At 32.4% G+C, this 27,465-nt stretch overlaps 1 protein-coding gene across 2 annotated transcripts; it reads right to left on the bottom strand.

The window, feature by feature from the left end:
* Positions 1-16,951: 16,951 nt before the first annotated feature.
* LOC111887685 (26S rRNA (cytosine-C(5))-methyltransferase NOP2B) lies at positions 16,952-21,707 on the bottom strand. Of its 2 annotated transcripts, none has more exons than XM_023883860.3 (18): positions 21,549-21,707; positions 21,117-21,422; positions 20,501-20,679; positions 20,055-20,118; positions 19,824-19,957; positions 19,632-19,715; positions 19,453-19,527; positions 19,298-19,369; positions 19,124-19,197; positions 18,934-18,986; positions 18,735-18,844; positions 18,442-18,510; positions 18,291-18,365; positions 18,079-18,171; positions 17,893-17,972; positions 17,709-17,808; positions 17,379-17,629; positions 16,952-17,293 (listed from the first exon to the last, which is right to left on the bottom strand). In XM_023883860.3, exons 2-18 carry the CDS (start codon positions 21,412-21,414, stop codon positions 17,197-17,199), a joined length of 1,908 nt encoding a protein of 635 aa, XP_023739628.1. In that variant the 5' UTR covers positions 21,415-21,422; positions 21,549-21,707; the 3' UTR covers positions 16,952-17,196. The 2 variants fall into 2 exon arrangements, with proteins under 2 accessions (XP_023739628.1, XP_023739635.1); XM_023883867.3 differs by having other exon boundaries at positions 21,117-21,419; positions 21,549-21,704.
* Positions 21,708-27,465: the final 5,758 nt, after the last annotated feature.

The following is a 27,465-nucleotide window of genomic DNA, read 5'->3' as shown; positions in this document are numbered from 1 at the left end:
TGGGTAAAACATGGGTAGATGAATGATGATGGATAAAAGCTGAAATAGAGGAACATTAGTAGTACGGACCTAGTGCCCTATAGGTATACATTGGCAGCAGTGGACCTAGTATCCTATAGATGAGCACTGGCAGCTGCGCCACAACCCGTAGATGATTTAGATCTACGGTAAACGTCCTAGCAGCTGCGCTATAAGGATGGTATCGGCAGCTGCGCCTAATAGGGAGCCTTATGACCATGACAGTAGTGTTTAAAGGTCAATACCGGCAGAAGCGCCTCATAGAAAATGTCCTAATTCTGGCAGCTGAGCCTAAGTGACAATATTAGCAGCTGCGCTTGACCAATGTGTCATTGGCAACAATGGACTTCATGTTGTTTCCTTAGGATGATCCTTAGGAATGAATGAATGAGAAATAGCTGATTCATAGGGTAGATCCTTAAGAATAAAGAAGATAATGGGGATGGGTAATTGGGTTGATTGTTTGATTGTTTAAACATAATAATTATATTATTGTGGGTTGAAAACCCTATGTACTCACCAGGTTTCCCAACCTGACCCACTCAGTTTATTTATATCACAGGTGTTGATATGAAGTGACATTACACTGAGAGATTTAAAGAGATGTAGATCACTAGTGTAAATAATTGTAAGTTCTGTTTATGCTTATGTTTCTGTATTAACGATGACATCCCAAACGTTTTAAAATGAAATAAATATGTTTCTTCGAAAATGTTTTAATAACGTATTTACCATGTTTTTCTGGGAACAAATTCCGCAACATTTTTATAAAATGAAGTACTCTGATTTTTATAAAGCATAAACAACATCGGTCTTTTTTGGCCGTGAAAATGGGGATGTCACAGTGGAGATGGAGCAATGTGGTGTTGGTGCTGAAATTCGAATGGGGTGATGGTGAAATTAGGTAGATATGGGTTTTCTTGGGGATGAGTGTAACAATCCGAAATTTCTATCTTGTAAAGTCATTCAATTCAATCAAAGGTCAGACTAGTTTTTGTTACCTTTTAGCCTTGTTAAGGGTTATTCTAGAAGTTTTTAAGCCTTGTGCACATAGGACGTAATGCTATGTATTGTGAGTAAGGAAATTTATAGGTTTCAAATTAAGCCAAGTTCATCCATGTGTAGGTAGCCCCTTTGTGCTTCCAGGATGTTAATGGAGCGGTTATCAAAGAAAAGTCTTGGATAAACCTTCAATAATATCCAGCTAATCTTAGAAAACTAAGAATCTCGGTAGGACTTTTGTTGGATTAGTGTCTAAGGCTGTAACTATATTTGGTAAGTAACTGACCCAATTGTGCATGCTCCTTTTGGGTTGCCTTCACCATAGCAACTTGACAGGGTGATTTATATAGAGAGAACATTATTATTAATATATTATAAGAATAATATGTTAAAGGAATAATAATATTATTTGATTAATATAAGTCATAAATTAATTAGGAATTAATTTGGTGACTTAAAGAGATTAATTTAATAAAGGGGCATAAACTGTCAAATGTGTGATAGTTGTATTTTGGGCTAAGAATCCTTATGGATATGAGGATGGACGATTTTAGGGATATGGATCACCTAGAAATCGTCCATGGCATTATCCAAAAGGATCATTGGATTGCTTTGAGGCTAAGTTATCCAATTAGGGTTTAGGGTGAAACCCTAGGAGCTCACAGTATAAATAGACCCATAGGGTTACAGAAATCGACCACTCTATGTTAGAGGAAACCCTGGAGCCGATTTCTCACCCCTCTCTCTCTCTCAAATCATCTTCTTGCTATTTGGTGTTTGTAAGCCATTAGAGGAGTGACATTTGTGACTTTAAGCTCCAAGAAGAAGGTTTTCAAGCAAGTAACTCAAGGTATTCTTCTAGATCTGATTTCATATGTTTTATTGTTAGTTTACATTAGATCTAGCCATGAAAGTATTGGATATAATGCATGTTCAATTAGAGAAACCTAGATCCACGCTTTAGGGTTTGTATGTGCACATAGGAAAGTTCTTATGGCTCAAACCCATCAGTGGTATCAGAGCCATGATTGGTTTCAATTGAATGGGATGCTTAACTGTTTTGCTTGCTGAAAATCGTTTTTCTGCACCTCTATCCGACCCAACTCGGCAAGTCAGTGTTTGGACTCGGCGAGTTGGCCCTACTCGGCGAGTCCAAAGCTTGACTCGGTGAGTCCGAGCGTCAGATAGAGGATAATTCGGGATTTTGTTGTTGTTTTTGTCTTGGATTGATACATAAATCATTTTATTATGTAAAAATCCGAATTTTAACCTAATTTAATGATTATCCTTGACATAACAATAGATAATTTCAAATCTTTTGAATATTGATTATTTATGTGATAAATATGGACTATTTAAGATTATTTGGTAATTATCTAATGACTAAAATTGGATTAGGTCAAATATAGATAATTATGAAATTAATTGTTTAATTTGAATTATTTGTTATTTAATACCCATTGTTTTGCAAAGTTCAAAATTTATCCCGAAGTTTTGAAATTTGAATTTTGTGATTAATAGTTTAATTTAGAAGAATTTTAATTTCAACCCATAGAGTTTTACAAGTTTAAAATTCAACCCTATACTATTATATTATTAAAAGCTTAATAAATATATAAGTATAATTAAAATGCTAGTCTTACCATTAGTAGGCCTTATTTACGAATTCGGTCTATAAGGTGGGTATAAGGTTGCTGCCTATAAAATGGCGCTTAATGGGTGTACACTCACACCCACCGCTTGCTTGACTGGTGGAGGGTCGTTAGCCGAACGGGTAGGATAGGGCAACTCTCTCTTCTCATTAAAAGTATAATGTTAAAATATAAAGTAACTACATGCTTTTCAAAAATTCCCAATCCTAGTTACTTTAGGAAAAGTGAATTGATGCAATCCCATGAAATTACACTTTGCACCCTTGCTAAGAAGTTAGTGGAGCGTGTGTGGTTCACCGGCACACTAATTGGTTCCATGCAAAGGTGGCAAAGGGTGATTCATTGTTTATCATAGTTCGATGGAGCGTGTGTGGTTTACCGGCACATCGAATAGGTGATTGTAACAATGAAGGCACCGTGTAGATTTGCATGGTTAGTCACACCCACTTTGTGATCCTAGGCATCCCAGTCACAAACGAGAGGGGTATATCGAGATTTAAACATGCCATTGAAAGGTTCAATGAATCTCAAAGAAAATCTAGGAATTCTCAACGCATTTAAAACTTAAGGTTATGTTTTTCATGGTGAAGAATTAGTGAATCGTCATTCACTTACCTCCAAATTATTTGCGTGTTGGATTACGGCATCCCTTTTCTAATATGTAAATAATGTTGTTGGGTCCTAGCCCTAGTTTTTCATTTTGGGTGTTTAATTAGGGATTCAATTCTAATCAACTTTGTCCTTTCTATTTGTAGATGTCGAACGCGAACAACGTTGTTGCTAACTCATTCACGTTAATGAGTCTTTGTCAAAAGGTGACCTTCGATGGAACGAACTTTAGCGAATGGATAAGATACACTCGCACCATTGCACGCTACAAGGACAAAGAGTATGTCCTCGACGAAAAGCTCGAGAAGGTCAACCCGGAAATCGCTACTCCCGAAGAGATGGCTGTCTTTGAGACCCACGAACGTGATGCAACGAAAGTCCATTGCATCATGATAGCCACTATGAACCAAGAATTCCAAAAGTCCTATGAGGACATGTATCCCTATGAAATGCATCAAGACTTGATGGAGAGGTACCACCAAAGCGCGAGGCAAGAGCGCTATGAGATCATCACCAACATGATCACCGCTAAGATGGGAAATGGAGAATCGTTGACCGTGCACTTGCAAAAGATGCAAAGATATGTTGATCGTCTTCGCAAGTTAAATGTTAACTTTGGGGAGGACATTGTTCTTCACTCCTTGCCCTCATGCTACAACCAATTTAGGATGACCTACCACATGAACAAGGAGGAGGTCACCCTAAACAAACTCCAATGACTCCTAAGGACCACTGAGAGCAACCTCAAGGAGAAGTCTGTTGCACCAACTCCCACACCACCCGCTGCTCCTATTTTGGCAATTGGTCAAAGAAGGGGGAAGAAGAGGAAGGCTCCGTCAAAGAGCCACAACAACGGAAAGGCCCAAGATGGCTCCTCTTCTAGTGGGACCAAAGATGGACCTGCTAAGCCCAACTCTAACCCAAAAGAGGCAGAGTGCCACTATTTCCACAAAATAGGGCATTGGAAGAGAAGCTGCCCAGAATATCTGCAAGCCATCAAGGATGGGAAGATCAAGCCATCTTCCGCAGGTATTTACACAATTAAATCTAATAATTCATCTCATGCTATTTCTTGGGTTCTTGATACAGGATGTGGTTACCACATTTGTTCTGATTTGCAGGGACTAAGAAGAAATAGGGATGTGGAGCGAGGAAGAATAAATCTAATCATGGGAAACAGAAGATCGTCGCCTGTCCCCAAGATTGGAGTGTATTCTTTGAAGCTTAGTAATGGATTAGGTTTAGATTTAAATAATTGTTGCTACTCGCCAGATATGGAAAGAAACATCATTTCATTTCATGGTTTGTTTAGACAAGGATTTAGATATTCGTTTAATAATATGAATGGTTCTATTTATGCTTATCTAAATTGTGTTTTATACTTTGAAGCAATGCCTTGTAATGGAATTTATGAAATTGTTATGGTTGTAGATAACCTAGGAAATGATGTGTTGTGTATGGATTCTTCCAATAGTATGGATAAAAACATCTTTGTGGCATTGTCGTCTTGGACATGTCAACAAGAAACGCATAGCCCAACTCTAAAAGGATGGAGTGTTGGAGTCATTCGACCTTAGGGAAGATGACACGTGTGAATCTTGTTTACTTGGAAAGATGACCAAGTCACCCTTCACTGGTACATGTGAGAGGGGTGAGGGTTTATTGGATCTCATACATACCGATGTAGGCGGGCCCTTTAGATCCACCACAAAGGATGGAAATCGCTTCTACGTGAATTTTACCGATGATTATAGTAGATATGGGTATATTTACTTAATCAAGCACAAGTCAGAAACGTTTGAAAAGTTCAAAGAGTTCAAGAATGAAGTGGAGAATCAATTGGGCAGGAAGATCAAGATGCTTCGATCCGATCGAGGAGGAGAGTTCCTAAGTCTTGAATTCCACGAATATCTCAAGGAATGCGGAATAGTTTCGCAATTGACGCCACCTAGGACACCGCAGTTAAATGGTATGGCAGAAAGGCGCAATCGAACCTTGTTAGACATGGTTCGTTCTATGATGAGTCGTCCTTCATTACCTATCTCATTTTGGGGGTATACCTTAGAGACTGCCGCCCATATCCTTAACCGAGTCCCTACAAAGAAGGTTGCCAAAACACCTCACGAGATGTGGACAGGGAAAGCTCCCTCGTTGGCACATATGAAGGTTTGGGGTTGTGAAGTTTTCATAAGACGAGAAACTCACGACAAGCTCGAACCTCGTAGTGAGTGATGTATTTTCATCGGCTACCTGCAGAAATCCTTTGGATATCTCTTCTATAAACCAAGTGACAATGTTGTCTTCGTTGCGAGAAGAGGGGTTTTCTGAGAACAAGAACTCATAAACCAAGGAGACAGTGGGAGGCAAATCGATCTTGAAGAGATTCAAGAGTCGAGTGATGAAGGAACCTCTACCGTTGGCGCTCAACCCGAGGAGGAAACTCCGGTTGAACCGATTGACGAGTCATTACCTCTTAGACGTTTCGAAAGAGTTAGAGTTCAACCCCAGTTTTATGGTTTTCATATTACTACTGAAGGGGACACGTATATTAGTGATGGTGCACTAATAAATCTAGATGAACCTAATAGCTATAAGGAAGCCATGGCAGGCCCAGAGTCTGCAAAATGGAAAGAGGCAATGGACAACGAGATTCGGTCCATGTATGACAACCAAGTTTGGAATTTGGTTGACAATGTGCCCGGACGTAAGACGGTTGGGTGCAAATGGATCTTCAAGAAGAAGACCGACGTGGATGGGAATGTACACACTTATAAGGCGCAATTGGTTGTGAAGGGCTTTACTCAAACTCCTGGAGTTGACTATGACGAGACCTTCTCACCAGTTGCGAAGATAAAGTCTATAAAGGTGATGCTAGCTATTGCTGCATTTCATGATTATGAGATATGGCAAATGGATGTCAAGACCGCTTTCCTTAACGAGAAGTTGGTTGAGGATGTTTACATGGCTCAGCCAGAGGGTTTTATCGATGCCAAGCATCCTAATAGAGTGTGCAAGCTTGAGAAGTCCATTTATGGACTTAAGCAAGAATCTCGCAGATGGAATCTTTGCTTTGATGAGAAAGTCAAAGAGTTTGGATTTATACGAAGCGAAGATGAATCATGTGTACGAAGCGAAGATGAATCATGTCGATGACATACTGCTCATAGGAAACGACATCCCGACTCTACAGGAAGTTAAGTCCTGGCTCGGGAAGTGCTTCGCTATGAAGGACCTCGGAGAGGCTTCCTATATTTTGGGAATAAGGATAGTGAGAGAAAGAAGTAAGAGACTAATAGGACTTAGTCAGAATACTTACTTAGATAAGGTACTAAAACGTTTTAGTATGGAAAACTCGAAGAAGGGAGAACTACCGATTCAAAGTAATGCCAAGTTGACTAAGACTCAAAGTCCGAGTACCAAAGCCGAGATAGCTGAGATGAGCCAAGTACCTTACGCTTCCGCAGTTGGCTCGATCATGTATGCTATGACTTGTACTCTCCCTGATGTGGCATTTGCTTTGAGCATGGTCAGTAGTATCAAGGGAACCCTGGCAAAGCGCATTGGATTGCGGTCAAGAACATCCTTAAGTACCTTTGGAGGACCAAGGAATGGTTTCTAGTCCTCGTAGGGAGTGATGAATTAAAGGTGTGAGGGTATAGTGACGCCAGTTTCTAGACCGATAGTGACAACTACCGTTCGCAGTCGGGATGGGTCTTTACCCTTAATGGAGGAGCAGTAACTTGGAAAAGTTCCAAGCAGGAAACTGTAGCTGATTCAACGTGCGAATCAGAGTACATTTCAGCGAGTGAAGCTTCAAAGGAGGCAATATGGTTGAAGAACTTCATTGGTGACCTTGGATTTGTGCCTTCCATAAAGGAGCCCATGGAAATTTTATGTGATAATGAAGGAGCGGTTGCCTTGACCAAGGAACCGAGGGATCATGGTAGATCTCGGCATATCGACAGAAAATATCACTTTATTAGACATCGAGTAGAAGAAGGACACCTCGTGGTTAAGAGGATATCATCAGAAGATAACCCAGCAGATCCGCTTACGAAGGGACTGAGCAGGGTTAAGCACTTGCAGCATGCTAGGAGTATTGGGCTGAAGGATGATATTAGTTTAGATTAGATAGTTTTTAGAGACATGTAATAGATAAATGTAATTGACATTTGATGATTAAATAAAGGATTATTATTTATAAGTAAAGTTACTGTCTTATGTTAATTGTTTAACTATTGTTTCACTTTGCATGTTTTGACTTCCAGAATAATTGAGTTATTAAGAATAATCGAATTATTCAAACAGTCCACAATCGTTAATATGTTGGAAGTAGATATGAATGAAGATTGTCATCAATTGGTGTGTAGATTGTCAAAATGGTATTAGACATAGCAAAAGTTTGTTGCAACGTTCATGAGTGCTTATGAAAAAGTTTTGAGCATTGGAATAAACCCGCGCTTGCTGGAATCATCTTTAAGTGGTCGCAAGACGATAATATCATATGGTCTTAAAACCTAGATATATGGTTTATTATTTACTAATTGGTTAAACATTGATAATGCGAAACCGCATCAGTAAATTGATGTCATAAAATGCATTGTTGTGTGTAGTCGATTAGTCGATAAGTAAATGCATATGAGTCAAAGTTTATCTGTTACTTTTATCCTAAGAGGGTAAAAGCGATATCACGGCCACTCGATGATTTGATTTGACTTATGTGTCGGGCCCGGTCAGGACTAAATTGATGTGTTCAATTAAGTTATATGTCGAATAAATATGAGATCGAGAAAATAGTTGCTAGACAATAAGTATGACAATGTTTCATGAGATCGTCTGCACGATATCAAAACAGAGGACTGTACGATCTCTTATCTAAAGGACAGGATACTGATAAGATTAGAGTTGACAGCGTATTTGAGAGCTACGATTGCTAATCGGACTGTGTTTGCATTTATAGTTACTAGACTTATCCAAGTGGGAGACTGTTGGATTAGTGTCTAAGGCTGTAACTATATTTGGTAAGTACTTGACCCGATTGTGCATGGTCCTTTTGGGTTGCCTTCACCATAACAACTTGACAGGGTGATTTATATAGAGAGACCATTATTATTAATATATTATAAGAATAATATGTTAAAGGAATAATAATATTATTTGATTAATATAAGTCATAAATTAATTAGGAATTAATTTGGTGACTTAAAGAGATTAATTTAATAAAGGGGCATAAACTGTCAAATGTGTGATAGTTGTATTTTGGGCTAAGAATCCTTATGGATATGAGGATGGACGATTTTAGGGATATGGATCACCTAGAAATCGTCCATGGCATTATCCAAAAGGATCATTGGATTGCTTTGAGGCTAAGTTATCCAATTAGGGTTTAGGGTGAAACCCTAGGAGCTAACAGTATAAATAGACCCATAGGGTTATAGAAATCGACCACTCTATGTTAGAGGAAACCCTGGAGCCGATTTCTCACCCCTCTCTCTCTCAAATCATCTTCTTGCTATTTGGTGTTTGTAAGCCATTAGAGGAGTGACATTTGTGACTCTAAGCTCCAAGAAGAAGGTTTTCAAGCAAGTAACTCAAGGTATTCTTCTAGATCTGATTTCATATGTTTTTATTATTAGTTTACATTATATCTAGCCATGAAAGTCTGGGATATAATGCATGTTCAATTAGAGAAACCTAGATCCAAGCTTTAGGGTTTGTATGTGCACATAAGAAAGTTCTTATGGCTCAAACCCATCAACTTTTTGGTCTTTTCCACCTCATCACTGCTTCAATCTTTGATGAATCAACCATTATATATTCTTGGTTAACCACATGACCCAAGAATTTCCCCTCTCGGATCCAAAAATTACATTTTGAGAACTTAATTTGCATGTGATTTTGGATTGACGGTCCTTTTGACCATGTTTGCATGTCATTTGGTCCCTCAAAAAACTAAAAAGACTGAAATGTCATTCTGATGTATTTTTATGTTTTTTCTATTTAATTTTAAAAAATAATAATAATTAGTTAATTTGGGCCCATATATCTCTCTTTTTCTCTTTCTTTCTCACTCTCTCTCTCTCTCATACTCACTCACTCATACACCGGTAAAAGTGACATGCTCGCCAAGTACCCCTCTTCACAACAAAAAAGTTTTATCAAAATGAATTAATGAAGACATTAGAGGTAGAACACGTGAAATTGCAAGATAAATGGAACCTTATACGAAATGAATTGTGGGTGATTTGGGAGCTTTCGAGTTTGAAGATCTTAGGCTCAAGAATATTTGGTGTGGTAGATTGATAGAACCTTGAAGATCATGTATAAGTTTTCAAAAAGATTAAGGTGCCAAATTAATCTTAGGCTCAAGAATATTTGGTTTGGTAGATTGACAGAACCTTGAAGATCATGTATAAGTTTTCAAAAAGATTAAGGTGCCAAATCAACAACCACTTAATATGGTTCTCGTGGTGTTTTTTTTTTTGACAATTTATCAAGTTTAATGATATAATTTGCAAGACCCGTCTCTGGAGATTTCGTCAAAAGATCCACCTTTATCTCTCTCCCCCAATTAATACCAGATCATATGAACCCAATCCAGATAAAGATCTTGGGATGATTCGTATGAAGATATGGGTTCAGATTCAACATACACACACATTTCTTTTTAACACCTTAATAACACAAAATCAAATACCAATAAAGCCAAGAATTCAAAATCAGGACCATGATTTACCATATCTCTTTTTAAACTCAGAAAGCCAAATCAGAACCAGGATTTACCAAGAATGCAAACATTGAAATAAATTGAAACCCATCACATTAGCCCAAAACTGAAACCCATCACACCTACCTTGAAACCCATTTCCAAACATGATTTTCTTTCAATCACATTTCAAGATACAATAGCAGAAAAATTCAACCCCAAAAATCACATGTATAATTAGGTATTATTTTGTGAATGGAGATCAAAACGGATAGAAGAAAGAGTAAGAAGGATTTGTGGTCAAGGTGGGTGAAGAGTCTGGTGCAGACTTTACTGTGTTGATCAATGAAGCAAATAAGATGGTGGTGTATTTTCTTGTCGGCGCTTACATGGGAGAGGGATGGTTGCGAGAGACGATAGCATCAAAGTAAAGAGAGACGGAGTACCATCATCTTCCCCATCCCTTCTCTTTTTTCCTCCCCTGAATACGAAGGTTCCTTAATCTAGAAGATGATTACCACATTCAAGTTGGTCCAATGATTTTAGGTATGGAAGAAATAGGGAGAGAAAGATATAATTTCATTATATACTTATACTTATAAAACTAGCATTTTTTCTTGAATCTCATGCATTTGAAACCTCCTTTTTTAACTTTCTCAAACCACATTCATTTGAAACCCCCTTTTTTAACTAATGCAACTCAAAAGTTTTCTTAATTATGATTTAACACTCAAAAGTTTTACAACTTATATTATGTTTAATTAGCATTTAGTGAAAAGTTTACTATAAAAATGTCAATATTTTGTGTCTTTTGTGTTGTATAAAATCTTACATGTAAGAAAGATTTGAAGATATTGTGATTCAAAAGTTTTCATATAGTTGAAGCATTCACGATCCAAATATGATGATTTGAAGAAATGGGTTATGTCGTATCGATGGTAATTGTAATATGATTTTTTTCTTTCAACCAAAACAAATGAAACTTTTATATTCTTTCTTTATATTCAATTTCTCATTTAATCTTTATATGTGATTTGTGTGTATTACTCAATCTTGAATGTGACTCTCCAAACATCAATGTTTTGCTTGGAATATCTTTCTGATTCTTCTTTTTCAAGAAAAATATTTTGATTGCAGGTTAGTGAAGAATTGCCATCAAGTTTCTATGGTTGAATGGTGTTAAATGAAGAACGAAGATTCATAAAATTGATATAGGTTTTTTTGTTTGAGCAAAGCTAACGAATGTTAGTTTTTTATCTTGATTTAAATGTATGTTTATGTAACATCTTTATTTATATATTCAACCACCCAATGCTCTTATTTATTTGATTGTAGTTTTTCTATTTTGATTATGTTTATTTTCTATTATTTTTTTGTTGGGTTATCCTACACAACACATTTTAAAAGAAAATATTTAAAAGATAACATAATTTTGAACATTTGATCTGTAATTATGATAGACTTATCATGATATGTTCTTCATATGAAAGCAATTTATCCATATTACTACCACAAGAATTACATTTGACATTTACGAATATATATATATATATATATATATATATATATATATATATATATATATATATATATATATATATATATATATATTATATGTGATTTGTTTAACATGTATATGCATCTATGTATGTTATAAATTTATAATTAAATATCTTTATGTTTAATAATTGAAGGGATTAAAATGATGCATCAAAACCAATTATTTAAAATAATAATAATAATAATAATAATAATAATAATAATAATAATAATAATAATAATAATAAGTATACATTTTCAAGTACCGCATTCATTTGAAACTCACACTACAACTGAAGAGTTTTCTAATTTATATATATTGATTAGTTAAAATTCAAGAGTTTTTAACTTATGATTATTAATTAGTAATTACTAATAACTTTTTATTTTCCTTTCTTTTATAAGGTTGTAAAGTTTTGCTCATTAAAAACATGAATGTATTTGAAGAGATTTATGATTTAAATATGAAGAGTTAATATAAATGTTATAATAGATGTTTTAGTGTTTTTATGTTATTAAAAGTTATAGTGTTTATTTTTCATATTTTTTATTATTCGTTGTGTATATATATATATATATATATATATATATATATATATATATATATATATATCTTTTTTAATAAAAATGTTATAATAGATGTTTTTCTATTTTTATGTTACTAAAAGTTGCAGTTCATATTTTTGTTCATATATTTTGTTACCCGTTATATTATCATTCATTTGATATATAATTTACACAATATTAAACGATTTATAAATTTATTAAATAATTGTATATATCATAATGACTTAAAAGTTAAACTATAATGTTTAATAAAACTAATATGTTAACTATATGTTTGCTTTACTACTAACATTTTGTTTCAAAGTAGAAATATTAAATAATAATTTGGTAAAAGTTATTATTTTAACTATATAATTCTTCTCGCGCAACGCGCGGAGATTCGCCTAGTCATTATATACTTATAAAAAAAGCATTTTTCCAAGCACCACATTCATTTGAAACCCTCATACATTTTTTCTTTCACCACATTCATTTGAAACTCCCATGACTTTTCAATTTCTTTCTAATAATAATTATAATTTGGTTAATTAGGTTAAATAAATATCAAACCTAAAGTCTAATCATATATAAACTAAATTTTAATATTAAAATAATATCTTTACTTCTACTTATAAAGTTATGTTTTTAACTTTTAACATATTATATTTAATTTATTAGTTTTAATATATTGTTAGATGTAAACCATTATCATTTTAAAGAAACAATTTTGGAACAATTTGTATAAAAATAAATTATTAATTTAAATATAACATTACTGAATCAACTTAAATATCAGTTTTAGTTTAACTTAAACAACTCAAAGAATATTTTGTACATACTTAAAAGTGATAAATTATAGTGTCTTTCTAATAATGATTATAAGTTGATTAATAAGGTTAAATAAATATCAAACCTAAAGTGTTATCATTAATAAACTAAATTTCTGTTTTAAAATAATATTTGTACTTCTACTTATAAACTTATGTCTTTAACTTTTAACATAATATACTTAATTTATTAGATTTAAAATGTCGTTGTATGCAAAACATTATCAATTTAAAGCTACAACTTTTGAACAGTTTTGACAAAATACTTAAATTGTTAATTTAAATATATCATTACAGTGTCAACTTAAATATAAATTTCAGTTCCACTTCAAAAGCCAAAGACTATTTTGTAAATAGTTAAAAGTGATAAATTGTAGTGATAAATGCAAAAACTAAATTCTAATATCAATTTAACTAAAATATTTCCTAAAGATATTTTTATAATCATTAAAAGTTTTCAAATAAGTAGCTTAAAATAACTTACAATAACAATAGTTATAAATACCTCTATATATATGACTATATTGTTACCTTTAAAATCAAAAAACAATGTTTGATGTTTTAAATAATTATAATTAGAAATTAAAACATTAAGCAAATAAATTTTAAAAAATTAATTAACAATAACAACAACTATAAATAACATTAAACCATATATTATATTTATTTTTATTCATGTGTAACTCACGGGTAGAAGTCATTCAAACGATTGAGATCATGAAGTTATAATATATATATATATATATATATATATATATATATATATATATATATATATATAATTGAAAATAATCAATATATTATATCAACTTAGTATACGAATTATTATATCAAATTTAACAACGACGTTACTGTTATATTTAAAATATATATATATATATTTGTAAAGACTTCAACTATATTGGTGTTTCTGCATATTCCAATGTGAATTTAAATATAAATTTCAGTTCCAATTAAAAAAACCAAAAAATATTTTGTAAAGAGTTAAAAGTGATAAATGGTAGTGATGAATGCGAAAACTAAATTATAATATCAATTTAAGTAAAATATTTCCTAAATTATAATAACAATAGTTAAAAATAACTCTATATAAATGATTATATTGTTACCTTTAAAATCAATAGTAATGTTTGATATTTTAAATAATAATGATAGATGAAAACATTAAGCAAATAAATTTTAAAAAATTAATTAACAATAACAACAATTATAAATAATATTAAACAATATATTATATTTAATTTTATTCATGTATAACTCGCGGGTAGAAATCATTCAAACGATTGAGATTCTGAAGTTATGATAGATGTATATATTTTCATATAATTCAAAATAATCAATATATTATATCAATTTAGTATACAAGCTATTATATCAAATTTAACAACATCGTTATCGTTATATTTAAAATAACGTATATTTGTAAAGACTTCAACTATATAGGTGTTTCTGCGCAACGCGGGGGCATTCACCTAGTATACTTATAAAGGAAGCATTTTTCCTTTCACCACAATCATTTGAACCTCCCATTCATTTTTCCTTTCACCACATTCATTTGAAACTTCCATTACTTTTCAATTTCTTTCTAATAATGATTATAAGTTGGTTAATAATGTTAAATAAATATAAAACCTAAAGTGTAATCATATATAAACTAAATCTCAATATTAAAAGAATATATTTTCTTCTACTTATAAAGTTATGTTTTTAACTTTTAACATATTATACTTAATTTATTAGGACTAATATATTGTTGTTTGAACAATCTGTATAAAATACTTAAATTGTTAATTTAAATATAACCTTACATCATCAACTTAAATATAAATTTTAATTCAACTTAAACAACCGAAAAAATGTTTTGTAAATAGTTAAAAGTGATAAATTGTAGTGACTTTCTGATAATGATTATAAGTTGGATAATAAGCTTAAATAATTATCAAACCTAAAGTGTAATCATAAATAAACTAAATTTCAATATTAACATAATATTTTTACTTCTATTTATAAAGTTATGTTTTTAACTTTTAACATATTATACTTAATTTATTAGATTTAATATGTTGTTGTATGTAAACCATTATCAGTTTAAAGCTACAACTTTTGAAAGGTTTTGACAAAATACTTGAAGTATTAATTTAAATATAACATTACAGGGTCAACTTCAATATAGTTCCACTTAAGAAACCCAAACAATATTTTGTGAATAGTTAAAAGTGATAAGTTATAGTGTTAAATGCAAAAATTAAATTGTAATATCAATTTAACTAAACTATTTCCTAATAATACTTTTATAATCGTTAAAAGTTCTCAAATAAATAGCTTAAAGCAACTTATAATAACAATAGTTAAAAATAAGTCTATTTAAATGATTATATTGCTACCTTTAAAAAAATTGTTTGATGTTTTAAAAAATTACAATGACAGAAATTAAAAAGTTAAACAAATAAATTTTAAAAAATTAATTAACAATAACAAAAACTACAAATAACATTAAACCATATACTATATTTAATTTTATTCATGAGCAACCCGCAGGTAGATGTCATTCAAAAGATTAAGATTATGTAATTTTAATAGATGTATATATTATTATATAATTCAAAATAATCAGTATATTATATCAACGTAGTATACGAATTATTATATCAAATTTGACAACATTATTGTTTTATTTAAAAAAAACATATATTTGTAAAAATGTCAGCTATATAGTTGTTTATGCGCAACGCGTAAACATTCGTCTAGTATAAAATGAGAGTAGAAATCTAAGAGATATATATTCAGGTTCGTTGAGTTTTGAGAGAGATAGAGGGGAGGTGGGGTCTTCTTATTTTTTAATTATTAAAATAAATAAATAAATGTTAGATTTTAAAAAATGAAAGAAAATGGAAAATAAATATCCTAAGGGTGTTACACTCATTTCAATATTCAGAGAAACCAAATAAACAACGAAACTACCATAAAATGACCATCAATCCAATATATATATACCAAAACCCAGAAAAAATGCTTATGGACGATTTTTGCAATTTGTCTTTTTTAAATTATGTAGATACATAAACAATGGCAGTATTTTCACTTCCCGATTCTCACCGCATGTAATGCAACATTAAATTACTTATATAGTAACATTGTCACTTCCTGGTTCCCAGCATATATGTAATGTAACGTTAAATTACTTATAGCATTTGAATGACAAAAATAGTTTTGGGACAATATACAAAACATTTGATATGATATAGTGATATACAAAACTTTTGACATACCACACGAGGATTATTTATGTGACTTTGCCTAAGATTTCTACTCTCATATTTATGTGACTTTGACTAAGATTTCTACTCTCATAATATGATGGAGTGCATATACAAAACTTTTGATATGATATAGTGGTATACAAACCTTTTGACATACCACACGAGGACTATTTATGTAACTTTGCCTAAGATTTCTACTCATCTTATGACGGAATGCAAAACATTTAATAATAGTAAATTATCAAAAGTAGTTATTAATGATTTTGTTATGGGAAATTGAGTAAAGTAATATAAATTTTTTTAGATTTTGAAAAACACCGCTTTCTACATAATGCCTCCATTTCAAATTGTTCTTCAATTTCCAGAGTTGCTTTTTTTAGTAATTTTTTTTTCAAAAAAATCTATCTGTAGTTATATCTCAAAAGTCTATTTCGAAATGTTTAAATTCAATCATTTTTCACAGCCAATGTTCAACTTTAAGCTATAATATTGTATTTATTACCTATTTACTATGTTTATTTAATTTTTTGTTAGGTTTCAATACAAAACGAATTCCTTTCTCAAAATTCCAAAACTATTCTTGTTCTTGAAATTTCCAAGTTTTTGTTTTTTAACTCAGTCCAAAATCCGAATTATATTTTTTTTTCAAAAAATATTCTGTCCTTCCAAAATTCTCCATTCCAGACTTGATGGTTATTTTTCCAAAAACACAACTTTTGGTTATTTTCTTTAAATACAAAAGTACTTTTTGTCCGTCTATATTACTCAATTTTCCTTTTGTTATTTTGTTAATGACAAATCAAATTCTCTATCATAGAAATAATCTTGCTTATTACACCCTCCCCTAAATATTTCAAATCAAAATCAAAAACCCGAATACAAATTCTCTATTATAATATAAATAACAAGAAAAAAAAAAAAAACATGACTCGTGCAAGTAATAATAAATAGACATAATTTGGTACAAAATTTTGCATTAGTAGTAGCATAAGGATGTAGCGATTGAGGAAGCGTGGGGTCCACATATGATATCATATTCATACCCCCTCTCTACCTTTCTTGCTTGAGGATGAAGATTTTGTTTGCTTTGTGGCTTTCTTCTTTGCTTCTCTAAGAGCTTCTCTCTTCTCTTCCCTGAAAAAAAAAATAAGCATCAGGATTTTTCTTATATTAAAACTAAGTGAATAAATTAATAAAACAATGAAAGCATTGAAGTTACCTGGCTTTTGAGATCTCTTCTCTAGGAGGAGGTTTATACTTCTTCCTCTTCTCAAAGGTGGGAGGTTTATCATGGAATTTTCTTTTAAGATCATTTGACTTTGTTGTTGACTTTTTTTTCAACAACTCTTTCTTTTGTTGTTGTTGAGGAATTTCCACTTCTTCCATCTCAGAAACTTCTTCTTCTTCCACCTCTTCTTGTTCTACTTCAGAAGCTGCAGAAACTCCCTTTGAATTACTCATTTTCTTCAACTACAATATCAAATAATCCAATTAGGGTTTTTTATCATACTTTCAATAATAAAAAAAATCAATAAAAGCAATGTGATACCTTTGCAACAAAAAACCCATCCATGTTATGAACATGAGGGTAGAATCGTCTTGTCTTTTCCAAAGATGGATGAAATCTACGTTCTCTAAATCGAACAAATCTTCAAAAAAAAAATACAATTTCTTCAGACACAAATATATTCATCAAAACTTTTTTTTTTAAAAAATAAATAATAAATAGATACCCTGGGCGACCAAAATCTAGTCCACATGGCACAAGTTTCACATCCCTCTTCTTCAATGCATAATCTATAACATCTTCATTCTGCAATATCACAAGATGTTTAAAAATAAATATTCGGTTCTTTTTTTATTAAGATTGTTGTTATTAAGTCCATTAAGTTAAAAAATTAAAAAAAAAAAAAAAATACCTCAATAACCATCATGGAGCATGTGGAGTAAACCACATAACCCCCTGTTTTTGAATTTGCATCCACCATGTCAATTGCTGCAAGTATTAATTCCTGTAAATCAACATATTTAAAAAATTTAACACAACTTGCTTCAAATAGTTAAAAAAAAAATTACAATAATAATAGCATAAGAGGTGTGATTAATTAATTCATAGAAAGTGTTTGGGTACCTTTTGTAGACGTGAGAAGTTTTGTACATCAACAGCAGTTTTAGAGGTTTTGACAGATTCATCTTTAGATATAACCTGTAAAAAAAAAATTAAAAATAAATAAATAAATCTTCTTATTAAACTAAAAACCATATAAAGCTTTTATGCTTACCCCAGTACCACTGCAAGGTGCATCCAACAAAACCCTGTCTGCTGTGTTATGTCCCAATACTTTTGGAAGCTGAAATCAAATAAAAAAAGCAAATTACAAAAATGCCCATAAACAGAAACTCAATATTATATAAAACTGAAGAATATTTCTACAACAATTCAGTGAGGATGAGGGCTTTCTTGTCTTTTTCACAAACAAGAGATTGTAACCTTTTCGGGTGGGATATATATATATATATATATATATATATATATATATATATATATATATATATATAAGTTGGAAAAACTAACCTCTCTCCCATCATAGCTGCAAACTACAGTATTTGTAACACCCAATCTTTGTAAATTAGATGTTAGTTTACTGAGCCTCTTCTCCTTCATCTCATTAGCATAAATAATACCTAAAAAGAATCATATATGGTGGGTGATTAATTAGATAAAATTTATATAAAATATATTTTATATTCAAGAAACATGAGAAATCACATACCAGTGTTTTTCATAAGAGCTGCAATGTAAGTAGTTTTACCACCAGGAGACGCCCTACAACAAGTAAAAAAAAAAATTTAATGGATTAAAACAAAGAAAGGATATAAAAGTGAAAGATTACAATTCCTTTTAAAAACTTTATAGAAACTAAAAGTTTTTAAATAAATAAAAAAAATGTTGTGAATACTTACGCCATGTCAACAATCCGTTCTTTCTCTTGTGGAGCAAGGGCCATTACAGGTAGAAAAGAGCTTGCACTTTGCACCTGTAAAGAATAAGCAAATTTTATAATTTAAAAATAAAAAATAATAAAATAATAAATCTTTTTTAATTAGGAAATATATATTATATAACTATATAAGTACCATGTAATGACCAGCCATGTATTCTGGAGTTGCACCATATGGCACTTGATGATCATATACAACCAAGCCAACCTGTTGTTATTGTTCAAGGGGTAATTATGGAAACATTACATATTTTTACAAAAAAAAAAAAAAAGATGATGAATGATTCTTACCTTTGACCACTTGCTTAATGGATCCAAATTGATGCCTCTATTCAACAAAACACCAGCCAAATCGCGTCTCCTTGTCTGATCAATCATGAAAAAATGGAGCTACATAAGTATGATATGAAAAAAGAAATATGATTTTAAAAAAATAATTATAATAAGTTTTGTATAAATGTATCAATCACCTTTAATGTGTTGGTGCGTAGGGTGATAGGTCTAGGCTTTTCAAATGCTTCAATTAGTTCCATAAGTTCAACAGGTGGAAACATCTGCACAAAATGTAACATTATAGAAAGAATTGGAATTTGGTGAAAAATATGTTGAATTTATCATACAAAATATATCAAAGATTAGTAGATTAGTAGATTAGTAATTACCTCAACAAATGATGAAATAAGGAACTCATTGTAGCCATAATATGATCCTAAATCCAACTTAAGTTGTTCTATATATTGCTTTCTTGTGGCTCCTTCTTGCCTCAAAGCACTAAAATTTGAGAGAATTCTAACAACTGGAGAGTTTAATTTGAAAAATGTTATAAAAATGGAGATGGGAATATAAGGGCATAAGTGGAAAATGAGTTTTTTTAATCACAAGATAAGACTCACTCTCTTTTATTCTTTGTTGGAGACCTGTGAGATCAGGGGGTCCACGAGCTTCCTCTTCAAGTTCCTAAAGCTCACCAAAACCAAAATACGATTACACTTGAGAAAATATAAACTTTAGTTAATATAGAATCATGAAATTTTGAAAAAGAATTCGTAAATAAAATAAGATTATATTTTATATCACAAATTTGCTTTCCATTCCATGAAAGAATGAAGAAAAAGAAAAGCTAAGAAACAAAATTTGACACAATGAAAGGAATCCCGTTGCTTTAAGAATGTTCATTCCATTCCATCAGACAAAAGAAACAAGTTCTTTTTCATTCCAACGGAATGAGTCATTCCATTCCTTCCCCCGATTCCATCATACACCAAACACTACCCAAGTAAATGCAACATAACATGTCATTTAACCACAAATGATAAGAAAAAAAAAAAAAGCAGTAAACCTCTTGTGTTGGCAATCGAAACTCATCAGGTTGTTCTTTGATGTTGAGTTGTAGTTCATCTTGCCCCTCTTGTTGTATTCTCTTATTTGCCGCATCTATAGCTGTAGATTCTGTCTGAGGATCATGATCATCGGAATCGGAATCGGAATCCAATTCCGCATCTGAATCTGACCCCTTAACTGTAAACAAATAAAACCAACCCAAAAAAGAAAACTAAGATCACTGGGATGGATATATTAAAGTTGAACAATGGAACATAACATATTAAAGTGAAAGATTGTTTTTTTAGAAAATTCAAGAAGGTCCTTAATGTATTAAGGTGTTGTTTTTTTTACTTAAATGACTTAGTGTAATTACTTTAAAATTTAAGGAATTTAGGAGGTTGTGTGTATCTAAATTCACTGTCCAATTCCGGTTGAGTTTAATTTTCTGACCTTTTGGAAGACCTACTTTTAAGTTAAGGAGTAAAAATTAGCATCTCTACTCAAGCTTTACACTTCTTTATGGTGTGAGAATATTGAACAAATTTAGGTTGTTACATTTACCTAATTCATTTTGATAGATTATTGTTTCAACAGGCATAATACTTGAATCCAATAATTGTAATTTGAAGTACCTTCATCATCGCTTCCGTCTAAAAAATCGCGAGCCAATGTATCATCCCCATCCAACGAAATTTCCGACCCTGAATCCCCACCTTCATCACTATCAACACTCTGCTGTTCAAGTTCTTCGTCTTCCATATCAGACTCGCTCAGAATATCTTCTTTCTTTTTGCTCTTGACAGAAACAAACTCCTTTCTGTTTGGTTTCTTCTGTGACTCGCTCAGAATATCATCTTTCTTGTTGCTCTTGACAGAAACAAGTTCCTTTCTGTTTGGTTTCTTCTGTGACTTTTTGCCTTTAGCAGCCATTGAAGCTACTAAAGAAGGTAAAACCAGATTAGCACAAAAGGAGTCCAGAAATTGAGCATTTAAAGGAATTTAAGTTGAAAAATCATAAAACCCTAAACATCAACATAAAGTTCAGGTTATAGAATATGTTATACCAGCAGGGGCTGAGGAGAAAAATCGAAATCGCAGGCTCTATGATAGAGAGACGAAGGTCGAAGAGAAGTCCTCAGTCGCAGCTAGAAGAGGTGGAAGAAAGAGAGAGGGGATGCGTTATGTTAGGGCTTAGGGTTTAAGGATCGGAGCCGCTGATATTTTGTTAACTTTACTTTTTAAATTGTTTTTAGTTCGATCGAACCTCGTTAGATAATAATTATATTACGAGCCGCGTTAAACGCGAATAAACGTATAAAAAAAAGACGATAAACAGATAAAGTAATATAATGAGACTTCGTGTTCGTGTTATTGGTTGGACTACCATTCTCGTCACATATAAATATCTTCAAGTCTTTTTTTACTTGTCATGTAAGAAACATCTACATATACAGTAACGGATCCTGTAAGGGGCCATGAGAGATCATGGCCCCTCCGTTTTTCAACAGATCTAGTTGTTTACCATAGATGTTGCAAAGGAAGGATTTCGGAATGGTTGTGACAAAGGCAACTACCCAACGAAAAAATTAAAAAATGATAGGGAGGTATATTTGTTGGGGAATCATTTCTATTGAAGCATGATCATTTGGATTGTTCAAAAATCAAAAAATTGATTCTTGAATCTTGATTGTTCAAACGGTATTATTCTTCCCCTTTGATTCTCTGATTCTCTATCAATTTAAAAATCAAACTTCATTGATGATTCTTCTTTCTTGATTAAACTATTGTCATAATCCGAAAATATTAGATCAAGCAATGTCTAAACTCTAACCAAATATAAGGGAAATCACATTGTGACCTTGTCACAATTTATCACCCCTAGCCTTGGGTGCATATTTATATAGGTTAATATAAATTGAAAACCATATTTAGATAAGTTATATATATATATATATATATATATATATATATATATATATATATATATATATATATTACTAACCAAGTGGAAATAAACAAATGAAGTCAACAAAGCGATAGGGACTCAAAGGAGTCAACACAAGTCCAAACAATAAGTCTATATGCATATTATATATATATATATATATATATATATATATATATATATATATATATATATATATATATATATATATATATATATATATTACTTTAAGGATTTTGACTTTTAGAACCTAAGAACACTTTAGAACCGAAATCAACATCTTAAAAGCCACCATGACCGAAATCTATTTCTTTTAGAAGTATTAGGACCGAAATCAAATGTTTTATGAAAGCTAGAACCGAAATCTCCAAGCCATGGACCTCCATGACCGAAAACACAATGTCTAAATCCCATTAAGGCCGAAAACTCCTTCTTGGAGCATGCTAAGGACCGAAATCTCTATTGTTCTAAATAGAAACTTGGCCGAAGACCCCTAATAATATCTAGATATTTTAGCCACTTGCTCTGTGATTTGTTTTCCCAATACGATAAGTTACACATACCAATGCAAACCTTATCTTAATGCTTCCTATATAAGATACGAATTAGGCATCCTTCAAATTTATTTCATCAGTACACTTTCACTCTATAATCTTACTCTCAATATAAAAACCTATTTCCTTCATCCTTTCAATTCAAGTTACAGGAAATCTTCACTTCAAAATAGGTATATGTTGGTAAGTCCCTTCATATTATTTAGTGGTTATGGAATACCTGTGTTATTAAGACATCTTATTCACACACTATTATGTGTTTAAAACCTTTAGGATTACGGCATCTTTCCCGTATACTAGCTCGAAGTCACCGATTTAGTTCGTTATTTAAAGCACAACCACAAATAAGGTAAGTTCATACCCCCATATTTTTCCAAACTTTTTCAATGTTTTAGGGGGAGGGGGGATACAAGTAAAACACAAGAAATCTTGTGACTCAAAATATAATTTACTTATTATGTTTTCTTGTTGTTAATATGTATTTAAACGTGAAATTATTAAAACATGGAAATAAACTTATAAACTATATTAGGTATAGTTTATGGAACATATGAACTATTTTACAAAGTCCAAGTTAAAACATGGAAATAAACTTAATAGGTATAGTTTATGGAACAAATGGATTATTTTACAAAGTTACATGTTATTTACAAAAAAGGTTTTTCCTCTTTATTACTAGTAAATTCGTTGAAGTAATTTGTGAGACGCCTTCACGTACTTATCTAAGTACCCATTAAAGTTATGACTTATAACCAGAGTTTCTTGTAGGGAGAGCGTGAATTTGTGTATAGATCTATATGGGACTGACAATCCCGCACCTTAACTGTTAGTTATAGTCAGGCCGACATGCATGGGGTGACAAATGTCATAACGATTATGACGCTTGGAGAATGTCGTTTTAGGCCATCCTAGGTCATCAAGTATGGTTATAAGAACTCACATGGAGAAAACAACAACATATTTACGTAGTAATATACTTTTTCTTAAACAATCGTAAGGGGTATTAACTTTGTGATTACTTAGCATATACATCAAGGTTATATAAAATTGATGTCCGGTAGACATTGGAATGTGTGATTTACGCATTACTTCATGTTCTTTGTTTGGTTGTGGGCTTAGGGTTGATTCACCCATTCAATTGTCTGTTCGATCTTAGTTATATACAACTTATATGTACTAAGTGATCATAACAGGGTAGTAACATCGCATATAGTTTACAGGGCAAACACATCTTCAACTAGTTTTACTTATAAATAAAAATAGGTATCATTAAACTAAGTATGATAATTATACTTGTGCTTTTCGGTCTTGGAATGATTAAGACTACAAATCGGTTTTATGGATAATATAGGATTTTCCGGGATAAACATCATTATTTTTACAAGCAAACATAGTTACAAAAGGTTCAACACTTATTTACAAAATAGTATAACATAAAGGACCCTTAATTGTTAATTTTATAGTTCCTTAGCTTATACATCCAAGTTATATATAAATAATATCCGATAGGCAGCGGAATGTGTGATTTACGCCTTACTTCCTGCTCCTTGTTTGGTTGTGGACTCAGGTTAGAGCCACACATTCAACTGTCCATTCGATATCAATTTATATATAACTAGTATAAACTAAGTAATCATAAAAGGAACTAGCATGGTCACATTCTTACTAAGAAAATATAGGATTTTTTGGATGAACACACGAACTTTTCCAAAGAATAAAGAATATATTTTTTATAACAAAAATGCTTATGAACTCACCAACTTTAACGTTGACACTCTTTCAAACCACTTGTATTCTCGGGAAAGTTAGTAGACAGGTACCCTCTCAGGCGTTGCGAAGACGGAGCATAGTAGTATTATGTCTTATCTTTTGCTATAGTTTTAACGTAAATCAGGCAATGTTTTGAACACAATGTAAATTATATATTATCAATACAACGGTTGTTGTTACTTTGATTACTATTATACAATTATTGTGATACTGTACATGACGTTCTCCGCCCCCGAACGTTTCCGCCGTTCCGGTTTGGGGGTGCGACAGATTGGTATCAGAGCATTGTTTATAGTGAACTAAGTATATCAACCCATAAAAGATATACAACTATAAATACAATGGGACTAAAACACTAGCCAAAAATTATACTTTTAAAATATAATAATTCTTTTATAAAAGTATACATACATGCATATGTGTGTATATATATATATATATACACACACACACACACATACACACACACATACAAGAACAAGTATCATAAGAAGAATAAAACAAAAGTATTTGGATGTTGGACGCTACAGTCAAACCTAGACAATTATGTAATCATATTTGGATTAATATAGCCTGATCAACTATATTTATTTGAGATACGACCAACATGTGTTTGGGAGTGATAGTGGTGTTGCAACAAGTCTAAAACTTACCAACCTTATATACAAAGGATCTCTATAACCAAACCTAAAGTTTAATATACTCTAGGAGTATTTTATGATACTATACCATAACAACAAGTCTAAAAAAACTTATCAACTTTGTATACCGAGAAACTACAGAATCACACATATAATTAAAATACTATAGGAGTATTTTAGGCACTATAACTAACTTATGTGAAAATTTAAAAGACCCGTACTGACAGGCCTATGATTGTGGAGTGTATACTCCCATAGTTATATATACGTAAGATCTTATAGACTCAAAATTTATGATCTTCGCTCTACATCCTGTTCTTTGTTTGGTTGTGGTTTTAGAGTATGATCACTTATTCTAAGGTCTATTTGATCTTGGTTATATATAATCTGTATACACTACGTGATTATAGGAGGACCCAGTAAGGATCGTCCCACAAAAATAACAATGTGTTATTTATCTCATATATTCTTTAGACACTCTCATTCTCGCACAAACGACACACCTAGACATCACAAACAACCAATAGAGGAGTCGAGGTAGAACCAGAAAGAGTACATGAGAAGGATTTTGAGAGGGGATCAGACAGAGAGAAGCGCTTGCAAGCCATGTGAGATGGCTGAGCATCGTATGCGTTACACAAATAACTAAGAAACTAAAATAATATAGTGAGTCGGTGATTACACTACTCACACTATGTGTTAGATTTATGACGTCTTTCGTCACAACTAGTGACTGTAAATCAAGTCACGAAATTTCATTTGAGAATGGTCACTATTAAAGATTCATAAGTTTATTTTACATAGACTCCTGTTATGAATTGCCTAACATGATACATACAAAGCTAAGATAACCTAGTTCTTATGACATCCGATTTATAACCACTATTGATATCTTACCAACCTTTCATCTTTAAACTATATGACAGAAAGATGCATCAGGCGTAACAACAACATGTCAACAAATCCACCGTCACCACCTCCACAATATGACCCCGCTATATTCCAGGCTACGGTAATTGCTGCTGTAGTGGTCGCCATTGCTCAAATCAACGCAAGTAGCGCCAGCGGGGCGGGAAGTGGTGCTAACAACTTTAACCACGAAAATAGCCACGGACACCCTAGGGAGTGTACATATAAAGACTTCATGAATTAAAAACCCAAATCCTTTATTGGAAGCGGGGGAATCATTTCTCTAATGCAATGGTATGAGAAAACAGAGTCGATTTTTAAAATATGTGTGTGCCCAGAAGGGAGCAAAATAAAGTTTATTGTCTGCACCTTTACTGACAGAGCCCTTACATGGTGGAATGGCCATGTCAAGTCACTAACACTCACAGTGGAAAACTCAATGGGCTAGGAGAACTTGAAAACGATGATGATAGAATAATATTGCCCGAGGGGCGAAGTACAAAAACTAGAGCAAGAGCTGTGGGACCTTACCATGACAAACTCTGACATAGTGGCCTATACTGATAGATTCAGTGACCTAGCGGCACTATGCCCCGGGATGGTTACCCCGAAAAACAAGAAAATAGAGAGGTATGTTTGGGGACTATCTCCTTAGATTCAAGGAAATGTATTAGCTTCAAACCCAACTACTTTCGATAGCGCCAAACGCTTGGCCCGGAGACTCGTCGACCTTAGAGTCCGCCAAGGCGTGATGGCTCCCGTTCCTAAACCAACAAAAGGAGGCGACCATAAGCGAAAGTCTATGAGTAAGAAAAAGGGACAGCCAACTCAAGAGCCCTCGAAGAAACAACCAATTTATGTTGTTCATGCTTCCACGACACCTGTCACACCAACGTCAGCGCGACAATATGCGGGGATATGCCCAAAATGTAACAAGTTCAACTTCCATCACTATGGAGCCTGCCGAGAGTTACATTGCAAAAATTACAACAGGAAGGGGCACACTGCCCGTTTCTGTAGAGCACCGACACAACCCCTCAACCAAGTCCCCGGGATTAGAGTAAACCTGACTTGTTATGAGTGTGGTGAAACTGGACACTTCAAGAGGGATTGTCTAATAACAAGGAATTTTGGCGAAGATGGAAGAATATTGATGATCACT

Source organism: Lactuca sativa, chromosome 2 (assembly GCF_002870075.4).
Source record: "Lactuca sativa cultivar Salinas chromosome 2, Lsat_Salinas_v11, whole genome shotgun sequence".
Taxonomy (NCBI): Eukaryota; Viridiplantae; Streptophyta; class Magnoliopsida; order Asterales; family Asteraceae; genus Lactuca; species Lactuca sativa.
This window is presented reverse-complemented; position numbering and strand designations above follow the sequence as displayed.